This window comes from Aspergillus japonicus (assembly GCF_003184785.1).
Source record: "Aspergillus japonicus CBS 114.51 unplaced genomic scaffold BO86scaffold_14, whole genome shotgun sequence".
NCBI classification, from domain to species: Eukaryota; Fungi; Ascomycota; class Eurotiomycetes; order Eurotiales; family Aspergillaceae; genus Aspergillus; species Aspergillus japonicus.
This window is the reverse complement of record NW_020291651.1, coordinates 75,135-92,455: the sequence shown is the minus strand read 5'-3', so window position 1 is coordinate 92,455 and position 17,321 is coordinate 75,135. Positions and strand designations below refer to the sequence as shown.

General features: G+C 53.5%; 7 protein-coding genes and 1 non-coding gene across 8 annotated transcripts; 5 read left to right on the top strand and 3 right to left on the bottom strand.

The window, feature by feature from the left end:
• The first annotated feature begins 21 nt into the window (after positions 1-21).
• Positions 22-3,106, top strand: BO86DRAFT_335593 (uncharacterized protein). The gene is made up of 3 exons (XM_025668882.1): positions 22-244; positions 318-1,160; positions 1,218-3,106. The coding sequence occupies exons 1-3, from the start codon at positions 119-121 to the stop codon at positions 2,850-2,852; spliced, it is 2,604 nt and encodes an 867-aa protein (XP_025529239.1). The 5' UTR covers positions 22-118; the 3' UTR covers positions 2,853-3,106.
• A 14-nt stretch (positions 3,107-3,120) lies between these two features.
• Positions 3,121-4,934, bottom strand: BO86DRAFT_335591 (putative lipoate--protein ligase). The gene is made up of 3 exons (XM_025668881.1): positions 3,856-4,934; positions 3,675-3,785; positions 3,121-3,603 (listed from the first exon to the last, which is right to left on the bottom strand). The coding sequence occupies exons 1-3, from the start codon at positions 4,918-4,920 to the stop codon at positions 3,358-3,360; spliced, it is 1,422 nt and encodes a 473-aa protein (XP_025529238.1). The 5' UTR covers positions 4,921-4,934; the 3' UTR covers positions 3,121-3,357.
• A 324-nt stretch (positions 4,935-5,258) lies between these two features.
• Positions 5,259-6,932, top strand: BO86DRAFT_335588 (bifunctional chorismate synthase/riboflavin reductase [NAD(P)H] ARO2). Its single transcript, XM_025668880.1, has 3 exons — positions 5,259-5,548; positions 5,639-6,000; positions 6,065-6,932. Exons 1-3 carry the CDS (start codon positions 5,514-5,516, stop codon positions 6,901-6,903), a joined length of 1,236 nt encoding a protein of 411 aa, XP_025529237.1. The 5' UTR covers positions 5,259-5,513; the 3' UTR covers positions 6,904-6,932.
• On the top strand, positions 6,594-7,638 carry BO86DRAFT_47133 (uncharacterized protein). Its single transcript, XM_025677412.1, has one exon. It carries the CDS (start codon positions 6,973-6,975, stop codon positions 7,534-7,536), a length of 564 nt encoding a protein of 187 aa, XP_025529236.1. The 5' UTR covers positions 6,594-6,972; the 3' UTR covers positions 7,537-7,638.
• A 102-nt stretch (positions 7,639-7,740) lies between these two features.
• BO86DRAFT_417704 (uncharacterized protein) lies at positions 7,741-10,722 on the bottom strand (the record flags this gene model as incomplete). Its single annotated transcript, XM_025675043.1, has 2 exons — positions 7,741-8,575; positions 8,630-10,722. 2 exons carry the CDS (start codon positions 10,720-10,722, stop codon positions 7,741-7,743), a joined length of 2,928 nt encoding a protein of 975 aa, XP_025529235.1.
• Positions 10,723-10,761: 39 nt separating this feature from the next.
• BO86DRAFT_387939 (uncharacterized protein) lies at positions 10,762-11,656 on the top strand. Its single transcript, XM_025671727.1, has 2 exons — positions 10,762-10,819; positions 11,094-11,656. The coding sequence occupies exons 1-2, from the start codon at positions 10,814-10,816 to the stop codon at positions 11,448-11,450; spliced, it is 363 nt and encodes a 120-aa protein (XP_025529234.1). The 5' UTR covers positions 10,762-10,813; the 3' UTR covers positions 11,451-11,656.
• A 432-nt stretch (positions 11,657-12,088) lies between these two features.
• BO86DRAFT_387938 (uncharacterized protein) lies at positions 12,089-12,378 on the top strand. The gene has a single exon (XM_025671726.1). The coding sequence runs from the start codon at positions 12,132-12,134 to the stop codon at positions 12,369-12,371; it is 240 nt and encodes a 79-aa protein (XP_025529233.1). The 5' UTR covers positions 12,089-12,131; the 3' UTR covers positions 12,372-12,378.
• A 1,822-nt stretch (positions 12,379-14,200) lies between these two features.
• On the bottom strand, positions 14,201-14,271 carry BO86DRAFT_t99. The gene has a single exon. It is a non-coding gene; the product is annotated as a tRNA-His (tRNA).
• Between the last annotated feature and the right edge of the window lie 3,050 nt (positions 14,272-17,321).

Below are 17,321 nucleotides of genomic sequence, written 5' to 3'. Positions count from 1 at the left end.
TCTCTCGTCCCCCTCGCCCCATTATCATCTCCCTCTGTCATCACCACCACTACCGTTGTCATCCCCACCTTCTAAAACATATCTTCCCCGCCATCAATGTTCCCCTGCTTGACGGGAGATGGCTCCTTTCTTCGCAAAGCGATTGAAGTGTTTCTACTGTGGGTGTCGCTCACCCCAGGCTGACAGAGAGCCCATTCGCAAATGGCGTTGTCAACATTGCGAGGCCATCAATTATTTGGATGAAGTAGGTCACTTGTAGCTTCACGGTGTGCTCATATGCCATGATGGCCAGGGTTAACATAGCTAACTCACGTCAGAACGGGGAAATCACCGATCCCCCCGCTACTGAAACGAATCCCGCTGTGCACAGCCCTGACGCTTCAACTCCGCCCTTCGAGTCCAACGACTTTACAGGCTCCAGTTTATTCTGCGACAAATGCCTCCGCAACCAACATCTCTTCACTAACAATTTGGCGTCCTACTTCCCGCCTTCCGATGACCCGAGCTTCGGCGCATACGAACGCGAGTATCCTAAATTCCGCAAAAACCTAGAGGAGCGGTATCCCCAGGTTTGCGCCACTTGCGAGCCTCGAGTGAAACAGCGCATTCGTCAAACCGGATATGAGGCCAAAGCAGACCATTTGAGACGGATGATGGACCGGAGTAAGGCTGGGAGGATGGCAAGAAAAGCACGTCGGTGGAACTGGAGAAGCCTTCTTGTGTGGGCCGGCGCCATGGGTTACTGGGCTAGTGTTGCCGGTCAACTTAGCTGGAATATCTGGAGTGCGTTAGCCTTTGAGGAAACTGAACCACTGCATGACCCTGACGCCTTATCTACCTCTCCTGATGTGGTCGAGTGCGCACGCGAGATAGTGCAAACCCGTCGGATACCGAGCTGTTGCGCGATGGATCTAGCACCTTATGCCGGGCTAGCTCTCATTGTCGGCATTCTGTCTTTGTGGTGGAACCCCAAGCTACGCTTGAAAGTGGAAGGAAGGGGCGGGCGCTTTGTTGGCCTGGGCGAGTACTATCAGGTACAGCTCATTGTTATGGTGGTGCGATGTGTCTTCTGGGCGGTTCTCCGAGAACCCTCTTCGAGCGGACTGGAGGCTAATGTTCCCCCGACTCTACATTTGTTCATGCTATTCTTCACGATATTGGTATGTATCCTACGAAACCCCATGTCGACCTCGCTAATGAAGGACACCTACCTCTAGTCTGTTGCGATCTCTAGGCGCATTGTGCGCTATGACATCCGTCCGCTGGTCGTCTGGAATGATGACACCCCCGCAGCCACCCCAAGTCGGAAGACTGAAGCTACTCCAGTACCTAATTTTGGTAACAACACTGGAAACAGTCGTCGGCTGTTTACAAGTCCTACTGGCGATCTTCGGCAGCGACCTTCTCGTTTCCCTTTGGACAAGCTTGCTTCTCCACGGACAGCTCCTGAGGAACCAAGCATTCCAACCCCACCCCCAGAGGCTGACGATATGGACTGGACCCCTTCCATTGTCCAGCGCGAACTCACACCCACCATTAGTGTCCGTCAGCGAGACAAGAAATCTGTGCTCAATGGCGAGCTGCTGTCTTATGCCCGCCTGCCCGCTGCGCCTAAGCCACCCGCCTGGAATTTGCGCAGCAAACCCCAATACGCAAGCCCCATCCATCCCATCAACCCCATTCAACCAGTGGAACGAAATCCGTTTCAGCGCACCCCTGCACAACCGCCGCAATGGCAACGGAACACTAGTGATGCAGGCGCGGCATTTGCACCGCCAAAGTTCTTTCCTGTGAGCGATCATACTGCGACAACTGGACTTGAGAGCTTGTTTGATCGGACCTTCACCATCAAGTCTCCTGAAGATGGAGAAGACAATTACTGGCAAGCACATCAAAACCCAAATGAACACACTCACCATCCTGTAAATCTATGGAGTTATTTTGTCTACCAATACCTCCGGCTAGGACTTCTCGTTGTTTCTCTTGCTGCCTGGACTTTTTCGGAATACGGTCTACTCTCGCTCCCGGGCAATTATGTTGAAATCGCATCGTTGGGCAGTGCCAGTCTTATCGCCGGGTTCGCCCTTCTAGAGGTCATGAAACGTCCTATCATGCAGTGGAATGGCATGGAGATCCTTATCTGCTTTTCCGAGCTGGCTGCTGCTGTTAACCTGGGGGGCTACCTTCCCCGGGGTTCTTTCCAGCGGCAATCTTTTGACACATACGGGAAGTTGTTGTTGGTTTTCATGACCGCCCAAGAGGCACTGAATCTGCTGTCACTGTATCGCCTCGCTGCAGTCCATGGCTCTAAGTCCCAGCAACAACAGCAGCAACGCCGCCGCCGCATCGCGTCTCCAGATGGCCGCGTGCCTGGACCTCAGTCCCCATCGGTATTTAATCACCAGAGCCAGGTCCAGTCGTTTGACAGTCAGCCATCTATGCCACCCCTGTCGTTTTCATCTACTGTTCCTACCTCGAGCTTCTCGGCGCAGTCACCCGCCACGCCCACCCACTTCGCACCTTCGCCATATGACGGCGGATTTTCCAAGAACCACAGTTTCACTCTGAACAGTCTGAAGGACAACGAGTCCGACGTGTCGGACGCGTTTGACCGTGACTCGGACACAGAAACCACTGTAACAACAGCCACATCTGCCACCAACAACACAATTCGAAACATTCGCTATGGACAGAACAACGATTATAACAGTAACTCGCTGTTCTCGCCCCGACGATCAGAGCTAGGTCCAGGGATCGGGGGCCTGAGCTTGGAGGACGAGCCCGGTCGCCGCATCACGCGCAGTCAATCGAAGCTCAAGGATCGTTTCGCCGCGGCGCGAGGAATACGGTAATATTAATCCCCGATCTTTGGGCTTTGGTTGGCCCCATTCGACTTGTTGTCTCAATCAAGCGTTTGCACTTTTTGGAGTTGGTTAGCTGCCTCTATCCTTGCTAAATCTACCTTGTACCACTCTTTGTGAGCCCACGCGATCTACTACGGCAGGTGAGAAAGCTTGCTTGTTCCGAGTCCATTTCGTTCGTTTCACTGTGCTTAGGGCTGTTTGGAGATGTGTTTTGTACATAGCAAGTAGAATGAACGATTTATGAATGATGGCACGACCGATTGCTCACTTTGTCAGGGTGAGTTATAAGCAAGCAATTCCTCCCTATTGTCCTAAAGTACAATTGATCATTACTCCTTCAAACTTGAGCTTAGCCTTGTGCCGAACCCAGTTCAGAAAGCACCTCGAATGTATTTCTTGAACCACAACGCCTCTCTCATGCAATCGCTAATATAACTATGCTTTATAGTCTACCTTCTATGCGCCATTTTATCAAATATGGGATTACCTACATTTAGACCCCCCCAAGTTTATCCGCGACAAACCTCGAGAGCTCCTGGATCGCACGAGGTTCCTCTTCGGTACCCAAATGAGTTGAGAGAATCTGCAACCAGTGGGCTGGCTGAATTTCGTGGAGTTTGCGGTCCTTCAGGGCCTCTTGTAAGCGGGCTGCCTGTTCTGTAGCCATGGAGGTGTCCGAGGAGGTAGAGATGTGGCTTTCAACGATGGCGCCATGTTTGAGGCGAAGGAAAACGCGAGTCTAATAGTCGAAGGTTAGCCAAGCTTATTTTTGACAGTCCAGCCGTGCATGATGACGGAAGGGTAACTCACAGACGGCGGCAAGGTGGCCGGTAGAGGAGGCCGGTCGCGCGGGTCCTCCCCTTCTACCGGATGGGTCGAGAAGATGAACCGGGGTGTCTGGCAGTATTTCCACTCGAGGGACTTGATGCCTCATTAGCATAGGATACCACGACCCAAGAACAAGGACAAGAGCAGTGTCAACGCAACTCACCATCATCTCTTCGATCCCCTTCATGATCTCCGCCTCTCCAAACCCTTGCTCCTCCCCCACAGTCCCGACCACCCAGTCCTCTCCGGCATACAGCTCCGACGCTTCCACAACATGGGCCCTCTGCGCCCGGCGTACAGCATCCGCGCAGGTTCCATAGAGCCCGGCAAATTCGCCCATGACTCCCGCAATGACGTCCTGGGTCTCGAACGAGACCGGTGCATTCGTGAAGGCCGACGACACATTCGCCACGGGCGACCGCACACTATCCACCCCCTTGGACACCATATACTCGCGCGCCGGCGAGCGCAGGAACGAGCCCAGCCGGTCGATGTTGGGCGAATCGAGCAAGCAGGTCCCGTGGTGAAGCGCGCGCTCGCGGGTGAGCTTGAAGGCGGACCCGGAGATCTTGCGCGGTTGCAGCTCAGGCTCCCCTTTCCCGGCGTTCTCGAGTTTCATGACGATGTCGTGGCGGTCGTTGACACTGGTGGTCGTCGCGCCGATGCGGTGGAGGGCCCGCACCAGCATCTCGGCGTGCTTGTTGCGGGTGAACGTCGCGCGCGGCGAGATGACGCTGTAGTTGAGGTTGCCTTCGTCGTGGAAGACTGCGCCTCCGCCGGAGCGGCGGCGGACGTAGAGGGGAGCCGTGGCGTTTTTAGAATGGTCTGGAGAAGACGGACTGGTGGCGGCGGCGGCGGCGGTCCGGTCGTTGTGTAGCACGCGAAGATTGGTTTCGAGCCATGGGTTCTGGTTGCGACCGATCACGACACAGGGGCGATTGATGTATAGGAATAGGATATTAGAGTCGGCGGGCGCATGTTGGAGGAGGAAATGTTCGATAGAGAGGTTGACGTAGGGGTCGTTGGACAGCGATTGGTAGATCTGGTGTTTGGAAGATGGCCGGCTGGCGAGCTGCGCGAATCGATTACCTGTGTAGGAGGAATTCCACCGTATTGGTACCGGTGCCGTCGTATATTGCCATTGGGAGGATGCAAATGACGAAGGTCGGAATGGGGAGGTGCGCAAAAGGTGGCGCATCGGGTGAGATGCAGGAGATGAGCACCACATGAGATTTATTTATGTGGATCGATAAGGAAGACGGCGATGATGATGATTGCTGGTGATGCTCATTGGATTTCCGTGGACCGGGGGTTGCAGGGCGGTGAGTGTGTATCGTACCTGTTACTTACGGTATTGACCGTATGAATCTATGATCGTGCATGCAGCATTGGACGAATGGGAAAGGGCGGTCGTCATGCCCTCCCGCGGGCTGCTTCGAGTAAAGAGGCAGCCGATCTCCGGGGGCTATACCCGATGAAGCAAAAGGGCGGCAGAAAACCAAAGCGGGAAGCCATAGCAGAGGAAATGCCCCTCCAAAGCCTAAAGGCGATCTCGCGATCGGCCGGCCATGAATCAGTCATTCATTCTTCTTTTGTCCGTGTCTGTCCAGTCCACTCTTCCATTCCACTCCACCGGCCACCCACCACCTTGCTCCAGTCTTATTCCGATCTCACCTTCTTTTTCTTCCTTCTTCCTTCTTCCTGGAGGCTGCCAATTCTATCCGTGACCTCTTCCTCTTTCTTCCTGCCCTTACTCCGATTGATCCTCCCACTTGGGAAAAATCTCGACGCCGACATCGCATCGCATCACATCAGCCCACCATGTCGACCTGGGGTGATTACTTCCGCGTCACCACGTAGGTTTAGCTCCTGCTCAATCGCGTCATCAGTGACATTCGCCACAGGCGTAGCAAGTCACGGTCGAACTAATTGCTTTCTCCCTGCAGTTACGGTGAATCGCACTGCCGCTCTGTCGGCTGCATTGTCGATGGCTGCCCACCCGGAATGGAGCTCACTGAGGATGATATTCAGCCCCAGATGACTCGCAGACGCCCCGGCCAGAGTGCCTTGACAACCCCACGAAACGAGAAGGACCGCGTCGAGATCCAGTCAGGAACAGAATTCGGTGTCACTCTGGGCACTCCGATTGGCATGATGGTGCGCAACGAGGATCAGAGACCCAAGGATTACGGCGGTAGCACAATGGACCTGTACCCCCGTCCCAGCCATGCCGACTTCACCTACCTGGAAAAATATGGCGTCAAGGCCAGCAGTGGTGGTGGCCGCAGCAGTGCCCGCGAGACGATCGGTGGGTGCAACACTCCGACCTGCCGGTGAAATGAATGAATGAAACATACTAAGAGGATGATTAGGTCGAGTCGCTGCCGGAGCCATTGCTGAAAAGTACCTTCGCCTATCGCACGGTGTTGAGATCGTCGCCTTTGTCTCCTCCGTGGGCAACGAACACCTGTTCCCTCCTACTCCCGAGCACCCCACCGCCTCCACCCAGCCCGAGTTCCTGAACCTGATCAAGACCATCGACCGCACGACCGTCGACTCCTTCGTGCCCACCCGCTGTCCAGATGCTGATGCCGCCGCCCGCATGACCAAGGTGATCGAGCAGTTCCGCGACAACCACGACAGCATCGGCGGCACCGTCACCTGCGTGATCCGCAACGTGCCCGTCGGCCTGGGCGAGCCCTGTTTCGACAAGCTCGAGGCCAAGATCGCCCACGCGATGCTCAGCATCCCCGCCACCAAGGGCTTCGAGATCGGCTCCGGGTTCGGCGGCTGTGAGGTTCCCGGCTCGATCCACAACGACCCCTTCATTGTCTCCGACGTGGCATCCCAGCTTGGTCCCAACACCTCCACCAAGCAGCGGCTCACCACCAAGACCAACAACTCCGGCGGTATCCAGGGCGGTATCTCCAACGGCGCCGACATCTACTTCCGTGTTGCGTTCAAGCCCCCGGCCACCATCGGCCAGGCCCAGAACACGGCCACCTACGCCATGGAGGAGGGTATCCTCGAGGCCAAGGGCCGCCACGACCCCTGCGTCACCCCCCGCGCCGTTCCCATCGTCGAGGCCATGTCCGCCCTGGTCATCATGGACGCCCTCATGGCTCAGTATGCTCGCGAGAGCGCCAAGAGCCTCCTGCCTCCCTTGCCCAACACCATCCCCACCCGTCCTACCCTGAGCGGTTCCAACTAAAAAAAAAAAAAAAAAAAAGCCCTTTTCTCCTCATTGCATCATGAAGATCTAATCGAAGCAATCATCTTTATGTTCATTTCATGGTTTCTTTCTCCATATTTCCGGGAACAGGCTTGGGAAAAGTTGTTTCCTTCATTTATTGGAATGTGGCTTCAACACTACATTCAGTGTTTTCCTATATATTTTTTGGCCTATTTGTTTCGAGACACCATTCATGAAAAATTAGAGTGCAGCGATATATCATGGTATGACAATTTTGGATATATTTTTATTCTCCTTCTTTTCCTCTTTCTTTTGGTATATCCAACATCGGCTTATAAGAATACGGGCATGTATCTGGTTGTTTACCACACATCATTGTTGCCGAACGGTGTTCAACTGGGCAATCCATTGGGCCTTCCTAATCGGTCGAGTCCAGCCTGCGGCGCCGGCTTGCCCCGATTGGATGTTCCGTTGACGCCGGTGATACTGGTAACGTGTGGATGTTCTCCATCTGGCTATTCGCAATCTCGAGGGTTTCCACTCATGGCTCATAATATTATAGTAAGATCATTACATCAGGGGGAAACCTCATTTCCCACCACATGGTTCGTGAACACATACATACATACATACATATATCGTTTTATATGAACATGGTCAACATCGTCTTTCCAGCACCAAACACAAACAGGGGTAACAACGGTAACGAAGGGGAATGGAAGTTGGTCTGCGCTCGCCAGATTCGTCATTGCCAGGATATAACCACCCAAAAACTCACAGCGGAAAGATAGCACGAGGCAGATCTTCCTTCCCCTTGGGATTGCGTATACACGGACCCATATACCGTACGCCATTTCAAATCTCGCGGACCATGCGAGGAATGCCACCACTCACGGACCTCTCCGAAACGCCATCCAACTCGCCCGCCGTAGCGTTCACGACCCGCAACTTCTCTTTCGGCACCGTGAAGGTCACTTGCACTCGTCGGCCCTCCGCCGCCCCCTCGACGTCCCAGTCGTCATCCCCATCCTCGGCGCCATCGGCATCAGCATACCGTCGCAGGCCGCCATCGGAATATAATCCGCCAAGCTCGTCACCAATCCCCGTGTCGTCGCGCCACGACGGGCCAGCGGCGACCGAGCTTCTCTTCCCGGCTCCCCAGTCCCTGGCCCCCTGTTTGCGGCGGAAGAGCTCGGCGGAGGCGCTGACGGAGCGGCGCGGGATCCGCGTGTTCCCGTATCCGGGAGCCAGGGGGGTTTCGTGGGACGGGCGGCTGTTACCGTTGCCGACGACGGTGCTTCGGCGGTCGAGGTTGATGTCGATGCCGGAGGCGATGGAGGTGAAAGCCCCGGAGGGTTCGGGGAAGTCTGCCGTGGGTGGTCGGCGCCGGGTGAGAGAGAGGACGCGGCGGACATTGTGGCCGATCCAGTCGGAGGTTCGGGGCCTGCCGACAGTGGGCAAGGCAGTGGGTTTGCTGTCGGGCATAGGGAAGAGCTCGAGCGTTTGAGCAAGAGGGGAGGTAGGCTCGTCGAGGCTCTGAGAGTGCTGGTGATGTTGGAGGAGGTGTTCGCCTTCGGATTGACGTTGAGACACCGAGGTCTGTGCAGTCGAGTAGGAGTCCGAGGTATAGCATTGCTCAACGAAGGAAAGCGCCATGCTGTTCGGCCGGCTGCGGGGGCCATCTCGGCTGCTGTTATTACTGCTGGCGCCACCACTGCTATAGGCAGAAGCTGCTTCGCTGGACCTCAGGAGTATTTGGCGTCCACTTATCGACTGATTGGAGGAGGAGAGGTGCGGGAGATTGAGAGCACGGGCTTGGATGATGGACTTCGCGGAAGCGGTTGATGAATCGGACAGGTTGGATGAAGTCCGGTCTCCTTTGTCTGGAGAGGCGGGACCACCGTCTGGATCGATGCCAATCCCAGCAATGAATTCGGGGGGTACGAGGGGGACAGCTGAGTAGGCGCCCAAGGGCGGTAGAATGGCTGATCCTCTTGGCTGGTCGTATGTCTCCTGCGCAATGATCATTCCGGGGTTCTTTGCCTCGTCTTCTTCGCGCTCGTCAATTGGATGGATTTCTCCGGTGGCATCGCTTCTGCGAAACTCGCTGTATTGGGTTGGAGGCCGGTACAATCTCGCTGTTGGGCCAGACAGGTTGGACTTGGTGGGACTCAATGCTTCCCCAAGCAGGCCAGTGCTCTCCGCGATTGTCCCCCCTGCCTTATCACGCCAGACAGACGACTGCCCAGATCCGCGCTTACTCTTCCAGTCGGCAATATCTTCCATCTCCCCTGAAAAGGGCCTGCGTATGCTGCTCGCCATATTTGGCCCCTCGCCACCCCAGAAATGAGCTCTTTCTGCTCCAAGGGCCAAGTTACGTAGTTCCTGATCGCGTGAGCGACGCTTGTAGCGCCTGCGGCTGTAGAAGAAAAGGAAGACTGCTAAACAAATCACGGCGGGGATCCCCAGCCCCAGACCGACGCCAAGTCCGGTCTTCGTACGCGAATTCGAGGTGCCAGAAGCAGATCCGCTGGCTTTTCGCGAGTAAGGGTTTTCATAGGATGATACCCAATGTCCCGACGTGACATTGTACAAATAAACCTGCGAGTTGTCTAGAGAGCTTCTGGAAGAGAGTTTGGAAGATCGATTCGAAATAGTTTGTCCCCCTGCGATCATCATCACTCCCCCAGGAAGCATTGTGGCACCATGCCCATATATTCCCGTCGCTTCATCAGTTTCTGGATTTGTCATCGATGGTATCCTCCAGGTCCATGCTTCGTAGTCCGCTTCAAGCTCCAGGATAGCTAGCTGCGGTTGAGCTGCGGTGCTCGTGTTCCCTACCCAGCCTCCGTAGACGATGACTTGGCTACCGTCCGGAGACAGAACTGCTGTATGCCCCGACCTTGGCTCCACGAGGTTGACTTCTCGTACGGCAAGTTCTGTTTTGAGCGTGGTCGGTGCAGTCATCACATTCACAAAGCTCCAGCTATTCTGCGGGAGAGAAAAGACGGCAAGCTGCGACATGTTTATGAAGGCGTCCCGGGTCTGGCCTCCAATCAGGAGGAAATCTTGCTGCTTGCGCGGCTCTCCAGTGGAGGAATATGCATAGGACGCCTGTAGAGGTGTGATTGTAAACCCGGCCTCCGCGATAGGAGGGGCTCGACTGCCAGTTGTAGAGGCGTCATAAACCACAGTATCCCCGGAAGTATGAGGATATAGAACGATCATCGACTGAGAATAGTTTGCCGTAGCCATCCAGGTTTGGTTTGTGGTATTCGTGAATGGGCACATGCCGCCGAATGCATAGATGGAACTGTCAGATGTATTGGTGGGCGCATATGCAAAACCCGCCGAAAGGAAATTGGGCCCATGCATAGCGACACTGGACTGGGTTGCGGAGCCACCTATGGCCAGCCGTTCCCAAGTGCCATTGCCCGTGGAATCGTTTGCTTTGGGTGTGAACTGCCACAGCGCGCCTTGGTCCAAGGTATCCCGGCAGCCACCTGAGAGTACCTTGATTACGCCAGCGGCGTCGACAGTTGGTACATAAGCTGAACCGTTCCCATGGTGCTGGAAGGGTAATGAGCTTGTCAAAGTCGAATAACGCGGTTCCGCGGCGTCGACAACTCCCGATACGTTCAAGGCCAGGAATTCCGTGGTGGCATTCTGACTAGATCCCGTAGCATGCAAGAGATATGCAAAAGAGCCGTTATGGTCGAGACTGTAGAGTAGCTGCGATGGTTCGTATGGAATCAGCGCAGAGGTCGGATCAGCGCAGAGTAGAACGAAGGCAAGTACAAGCGTCGACACCACGTGGGCGCCGACAGATCTGCGCATTCCGTGTCTTTGTGGAAAACATCCATCCATGTGTGTGTAGACGAGAGCTGGAGACGAGGTCGAAAGCAAGGCTGATCTGAGACAGGTCGCAATGCATCTAGCGCAACGGTTAGCCCGTTAGCACGATCTGGACAAGGCACGGCTGGAGACCAGATCAGCCGACATGGGCGAGGATCGTCAAACTAGACCGATGCAATTGCTCTAGATCCAAGCGAGCACTTCAGAATATGGATGAAGCGAGGGTGGAAAGGTATGGTGGTGCTAATGGAAGAGAGATGGGGGGGTAGGGGGAGGGAGGAATGCAGAAGATGGATTTGGGTTTGGTGGCTAGACCAGAGAGAAGAAAAGAAGGAGGAGGAAGTGACACGGACATGGATCTCTTCAGCAGGCAACATCGCAATTGCGGCCGATCGGATCCGACTGTAGATGAAATGAGGAGTCTGTGGCAGGACGAATTGATTGACATAATCGTCATGGGTGTCCTTAGTGTGCTAAGAACGGTAGTGTCGATAGTGCTCAGCTCCATATGGAGTAGTAGACAGGCCTATCCATCTAAGGACCAGGAAATAGTGAGGGGCTGGGAAGAACAATTGCGCCGTCAACACGGGCGGTTGCACTGGCAACCTGAAGGCTACATTAGTACTGACTGTACGGAGGAGTACTGTACCTATGGATCCTGGCCATTGTCTGGGTTGTCGAGTGAGGCGAGCAGAGAGAGAGTTGGATAGGCGGGAGGGGCAAATTTTCCCCCTCTCCCTTAAGTTGGGCAACGGCAACGTCTTGAGTTTAGTTGATTCCAAATGACAGCTCCATCAACGCGAGGGGGAGGACAGGTGGATGCATGATCCCATGATGGCATGAGAAAGGAACAAAAAAGAAAAGGTGGAGCCGCGAGTGAAACAGGGCAACAGACCATCTTCCGGGCCGAACTTTGGGTTGGGTTGTTTACACTTTAATTGACGCTTCAGAAGGTTGAAGGTTGATTAGCTCATTCCTACCTAGTAGACTAGGACATTCAAGTTTATCTTATTTTTATTGGAACTCTGCCCGATGAAAGTGGGGATTCGACCAATTAAGTTACAGGTTGGCCTGCCAACTGCTTGCTGCTGCTGCTACTGTTGCTGCTCCTCAGAATCCCGAGTCCAGACCTACCTAACCCTACTTAGTATCAGACTGTAACCTAGCACTTTTAGCTGATAGACTAGTAGCACCACCGATAGGGCTGAGATGATGCTAGTCACTCGTGGAACATGCAAGGAGCATTAACAAAAGAAAACCAATCTCGTGCTCATCATGGCCAGGCGGGGCTTACGGGCACCCAAGAGACCCCATGTACTCTTGATACGTACCATAAGCTGCCATCCCGCTGGCCTGAAAACACGACCCGCACCTTCGTCATCACACTCATCATGTTCCGTCTTGCCACTGTGAGTCGGGGCGTCCCTTTCTCACTCATCCTCATGGTCAGGAGAGGCAAATGGGGAGAGAAAGAGAAGCGCGATCCGGCCACGCGTCGGACTCTTACGGCCCTTGCAGCGCACGGGCTCATACTCTGCTGGATGGTCCTGGTGGGGGGAAACAAACCAGGTTACGATTGTCTGCCTATAGCACAGCTCTACTCCGTAGTACGGCTTGGCTGGATTCGGTGACAAGGGTTCGGCCACATCCCGTCCATAATCTGAACAGCACCCTGAGTCCACTTGGGTGAAGGGGGGGGAGAGGGAGGAGGGGCGTAAAGGATTTGACATCCGTTGTTCGGTGAACATTCAGGAATTCAGAGGCCATGCTCCGACGCGGGATTTGAGTCTGATCAGTCTGCATTGGGCTACCTCCTTGTCAGAGCTGAGGTGATGCCTCAAATTTCCGATAGGTAGAGATTGAGACGGGTTTCCGTTGGTGCGGTAGTAGCAAACATGTTGAGTACTTTCCGGGAGGATTGAGCGGTGGCGAAGGATCGCGTACGGAGTAGAACGACGCGAATGACAGTACGTCTCATACCGCCTCAAAGCCCCTGTTGGGGTAGATACGGGCACATGGCCCCTGCAGCGGAATAAAAGAGCTTTTCCACAGTACCGGCTGGTTGTTCTGGAGTTGATCGCGAGTCATATCTTGAAAACACTTGGCATGCCGTGCCAAAAATGCCTCGGGAGTTATCGGTTCAGGTTATGAATCGCTGTGTCTTTCATTCCTTTGCGCTCCATGTCGTCATCCTCTAGACCCAGCAGATGCAGCGTGTTATAATGCAGAGGAAATCAGGGCCTGCGAATGACAAACCTTGGACTCTACCAGAATTGTTCTCTTGGCGGTTGACACCGAGTAATCTCTGGTATGACAAGGTGCAGCGATGCCAAATAGGTGGAGGGAAATGCCATGCCGGCGGTGATAGGTGGTGAGATGTACGATGTAGGTAGAGGGTACTGTACATGCTCACTCAGGGGCGTTGACAGATCGACCACCAGCGCCCATAGCTAGTAGTGGTGGCTGATATAGAGTTGCATTTGCTTGGGGATCCCAGGCCCGACATCCCTTCGCAGCTCCAACCATATGTAACGAAAAGGATCCGAGGACTACAGCACTTGTGTATGAACTCTGTCTGATTGGGTGTGATCCGGAACCATGAGCTGCGACAGGAGACCAGTCCGCCAGTATGCATGGGCATTGAAGTGGATGCCCAGCACGCATTGGGTTGTGCCAGAGTGATATGACATGATGTGACGGTTGACTGGGCACGGGGCTGTCTCCGGCTGTCAGCTCTGTCAGTGATAATCTTGCCTGCATTGTCCTCGCCCTTTGCGGACCGCACCGGGCAAGGGATGGCTTGGGGGGGGGGGGAAGATTAGTATCTGCAGGGATGATGGCCCGTGGTCCTCTTGGCTTCCGAGGATGGTGGCTGGTTTGCGTGTGACAGGTGAGTTCGAAGGGGGTTGGGAATATGCTCAGGCCGTAGGTCTCCGTACAGTACTCCGTAACGGGTTTGTAATGAATTAGTACTCAGTAGTGAGTATCAATATTTTTCGACTTTGACAATCCCAGGGCAGGGATTCATCTGCTATGTACGGAGTACTCTACATACCTAGCAGCCCATTCCGTACAGTACGGTCAGGACTCAAGAGGGGTAGGACTGCGCTAAAAAGCTTGGTCTAAGGACTGGCAACCAGTGAGGTTTGCTCAGATGCAGTAGTGGGTATGCACGCTCACCAAATAGGAACTATCAGGATGCCGCGCAGGAGTAGGGGAGGGATAATTGTGGTTGGTGGGATCTATCTTGTAGAGCTGAGTCCTTGGGATTACTTTCAGTTGCAGAACAACCCTTTCTTGAGGGTAAGCCGGAATCCAGTGGTGGAAAGCGGTTCAGAGAAAAGACTTTACTCAAGCATCGGGTATCAGGTCCTATATATAAGAGACGACCGGTGATGGTCAGGAATAATGCATAGTAAGGTGTACCAGTAAGAAAAAAAAAAGTAGATTCAAAAATAAGTGGCGCTGCCCGGAATCGAACCGGGGCTGGCACGGCCACAACGTGACGTCATACCACTAGACCACAGCACCTGTTGTTGTTGGAAATGCACCCCTGCTTGGCAATATGTACCATAGCACACACATTCCTGGCTACACCTAAGGATTAGAGCATTTTTCCGTCGCATTTGTTATCGTCATGCCGATGTTATATATATTACCTATATATATGTCTCGGAGAGCCGCTATCTCAGATCGATCTCATCTTTGCTAATGTTCTCCAGGTTGTAGTGCTATAGTTAGGCACACCTCCAGCTCATCGATGATAGCCGGTACACATTTCTTGAGTATATATCTCAATCGGGAGACCAGGCTCGTTCACCAGGCTACCAACAGCCTGCACAACGGGGGATATGCGATCGACAGCCCCACCAGCCATGAAAAAAAGTGTCGAGCAACAGCTACCAAGGTGTATCTCAAGATACAGAGAGATACAAGAAACGTATCAATCCCTACCCCAGCAAATAGAAATGGCGCATAGTCCATACATGCATAGTATCATCAGGAGCAGAAGGGGGGCGTCAGTGGGTCCTATAAATGAACGTCCTACCCAGTACACCAGATGCACTCGAGCAAGTCTACAACCCTCAGCGGGTTGCCACCTCGAACCGGATCGAAGGAGCTAAGCCCCGGCAGAAGACCATGGCCCACACGCCACAGCAAATAGATGACACCTGAATTGGACCAGATGAACGCACGGCACGTACTGAGTGACAGGAGGTAACAAATGGGCTGAGTTACACACACCAAAGGCAAGCAAAGGAGAAATGAATTGACCATACCTGCCGTAACGAGCCCGCACACAAGGGCCAATATACAGTCAATCAGTACTCAACACCGGCTGTAACTTATTCTTATCACTGAAGGAGGTCCTTGCTGTGTCAGGCACATACACAATGGGGGTAGCATCAGCATGTAGGACCTCGATGACATTGTAGAACCGGATGGGAATGAGGACAGTGCATGCATGCAGCACGCCTGCGGTGTCTCCCGAGACCCAATGAAATGCACCAGATAGGTTGGCAACAGATAAATCCGAGACAGAACTAAGGTTCAGTCACTTGCCAGAGTCATGCATCCCCGCCTGCTCAAAGAAGACCCCGGCCCACTTCCCTGTACCTAAAACATACATCCAGTGGTGGGAGGAGAGTCTCGCGGATCGAGGGAACGACTGCAGTAGGCCGTGACGGAGCATCGCGCAATTAACACCCCGAGTTATAAATGGGAGGAGATTAGTTAGCTCAGGCTAGAAAATTGCACAGGGAACAAAGGTGTTTGTTTCATCCCATACCATCGACTAGTCTAACGCACGGAGGACGGGATTCCATGCCACTAAAGCAGCCACCCTTTATGGAGCGAATCAGGCTGCTATGCATGAGCAAACCAAAGATTTGAGGGCCCGGCTGGTCACTGCCTGTTGGTATCTACCGCAGGTACAGCGCAATGCTGATACTTTCCGAGGATGGACCAGTATCCCGAGTTGGAAATACTAGACGTGACACCCGGTGGGCTGGCCGTGCTTCCAGACATGGTTTAAATCCCCGCCAATTCGAACCAACAACTGGAAGTAACCACATCGTAGTATATGCTAGGCACTAGGTACTGTATCTACCACCGAAGTTCGAAAGGATAATGATCAACCGGCATGCATGCCCCCCCGTGGGCCTTGACATGAGATTGGCTATCTCGAAGTTGATAGACCCAGAAACGACAGGTCCCTCGGCAGCCCTAGGTCCAATGAAGGTATATATGTATTTAGTGACCCGACCATGCGGGAGGAGTAGAATGGATAAGCGAGGGAGAGGAAAAAATACACATCATTTCGTTCTCCATTCACCAACCGTGGTGCCCGGACAGTGCTATAACCATATTACTGTAAATCCACCAGCAACGATGTACCCTAAATTATGTTTTCCGTCCTGAGTATCGGCTGGTGAACCTGAGGATTTGCGGAGAACATGGACCTCCTCACCAAGCAGGAGGTTCTGACCCCCATTGGCCATAAGCACAGCAGCGGCCGAATACCATCTGGGCCAATGGCATCTGGGCTGGAGTCTGGTATAGCCGATCGATATTCCGGTTACCTTTAGTGTGAGCATGTTGTGCAGGTAGAGTGCTCGACCGGATACACCAAGATTGAATTATGTGATCGTATCGTCAAAGACGATGGGGCGGCGTAAATAGAGTTGAGTGGAAGGCGACAGCCATGATATGACCCATGGAACCAACGATAAAGTGCTGTAGGTCTGCCAGAGTTGGTGGCTGGTCGCACTGACAGGTGCCACTGGCATCCATTCCTACAGTAGAGATTTCTAACCCGATAAGATGCGACCATAGAGCCACAGACTCGCGCCCGAGCTAGTTAATGATCGCATGCTGGAGAAGACTAACCCCATTTATCAATGCGACAATTTGCTTGTTTTCCTCTAACGTATCCTGAATGGTAGACCATCCAAACAATTCGGAAAGGATCAAACAGACACGGCGAAGCCACACCCGAGCCCCTGCTTAGCCGTACGTACGACTCGAGAGAGAATTGGGCGACGGTTGCAGTAGAAAGAGAAAGAGAACCAGGGGAAGAAAGGAGCTGAGAAAGGAAGAATAGCGCCATTGACTCGTTGATTGACTCGTTGATGCTACTAGGCCGGAGAAATAGTCCCCTACGTAATGGTCGAGCCCGCGGATGGGTTGCTTGGCAAAGCAAGAAAGGGAGAATGGAAGACAACCTAAGCGACTGGCACCTGGCAAGAGACGCCGCCGCCACTGGGCACTGAGTTGACTGCAACTTGCAGCAGCAGCAGCAGCAGCAGCAGCAGCTCTTCTTTTTCAATTTTTGAGAAGGTATCAGGGTATCTTTACTTCTCTATTTATACATAGAATACACCTCTCCTGCTATTTAGGATATATTATCTCTTGATCATCATTCTGTACAACTTACTTACCTACTCGATGTCTTTATACTCTAAACTCAAGCAATTGGAGGAGCACATTATAGTTCATTTCCTGGGCTGGGTTGATCTCCTCATACAAGTACTTGTTGGTCGCATTTCAGGCTATTATGTATATATCTGGTAGCTTCAATC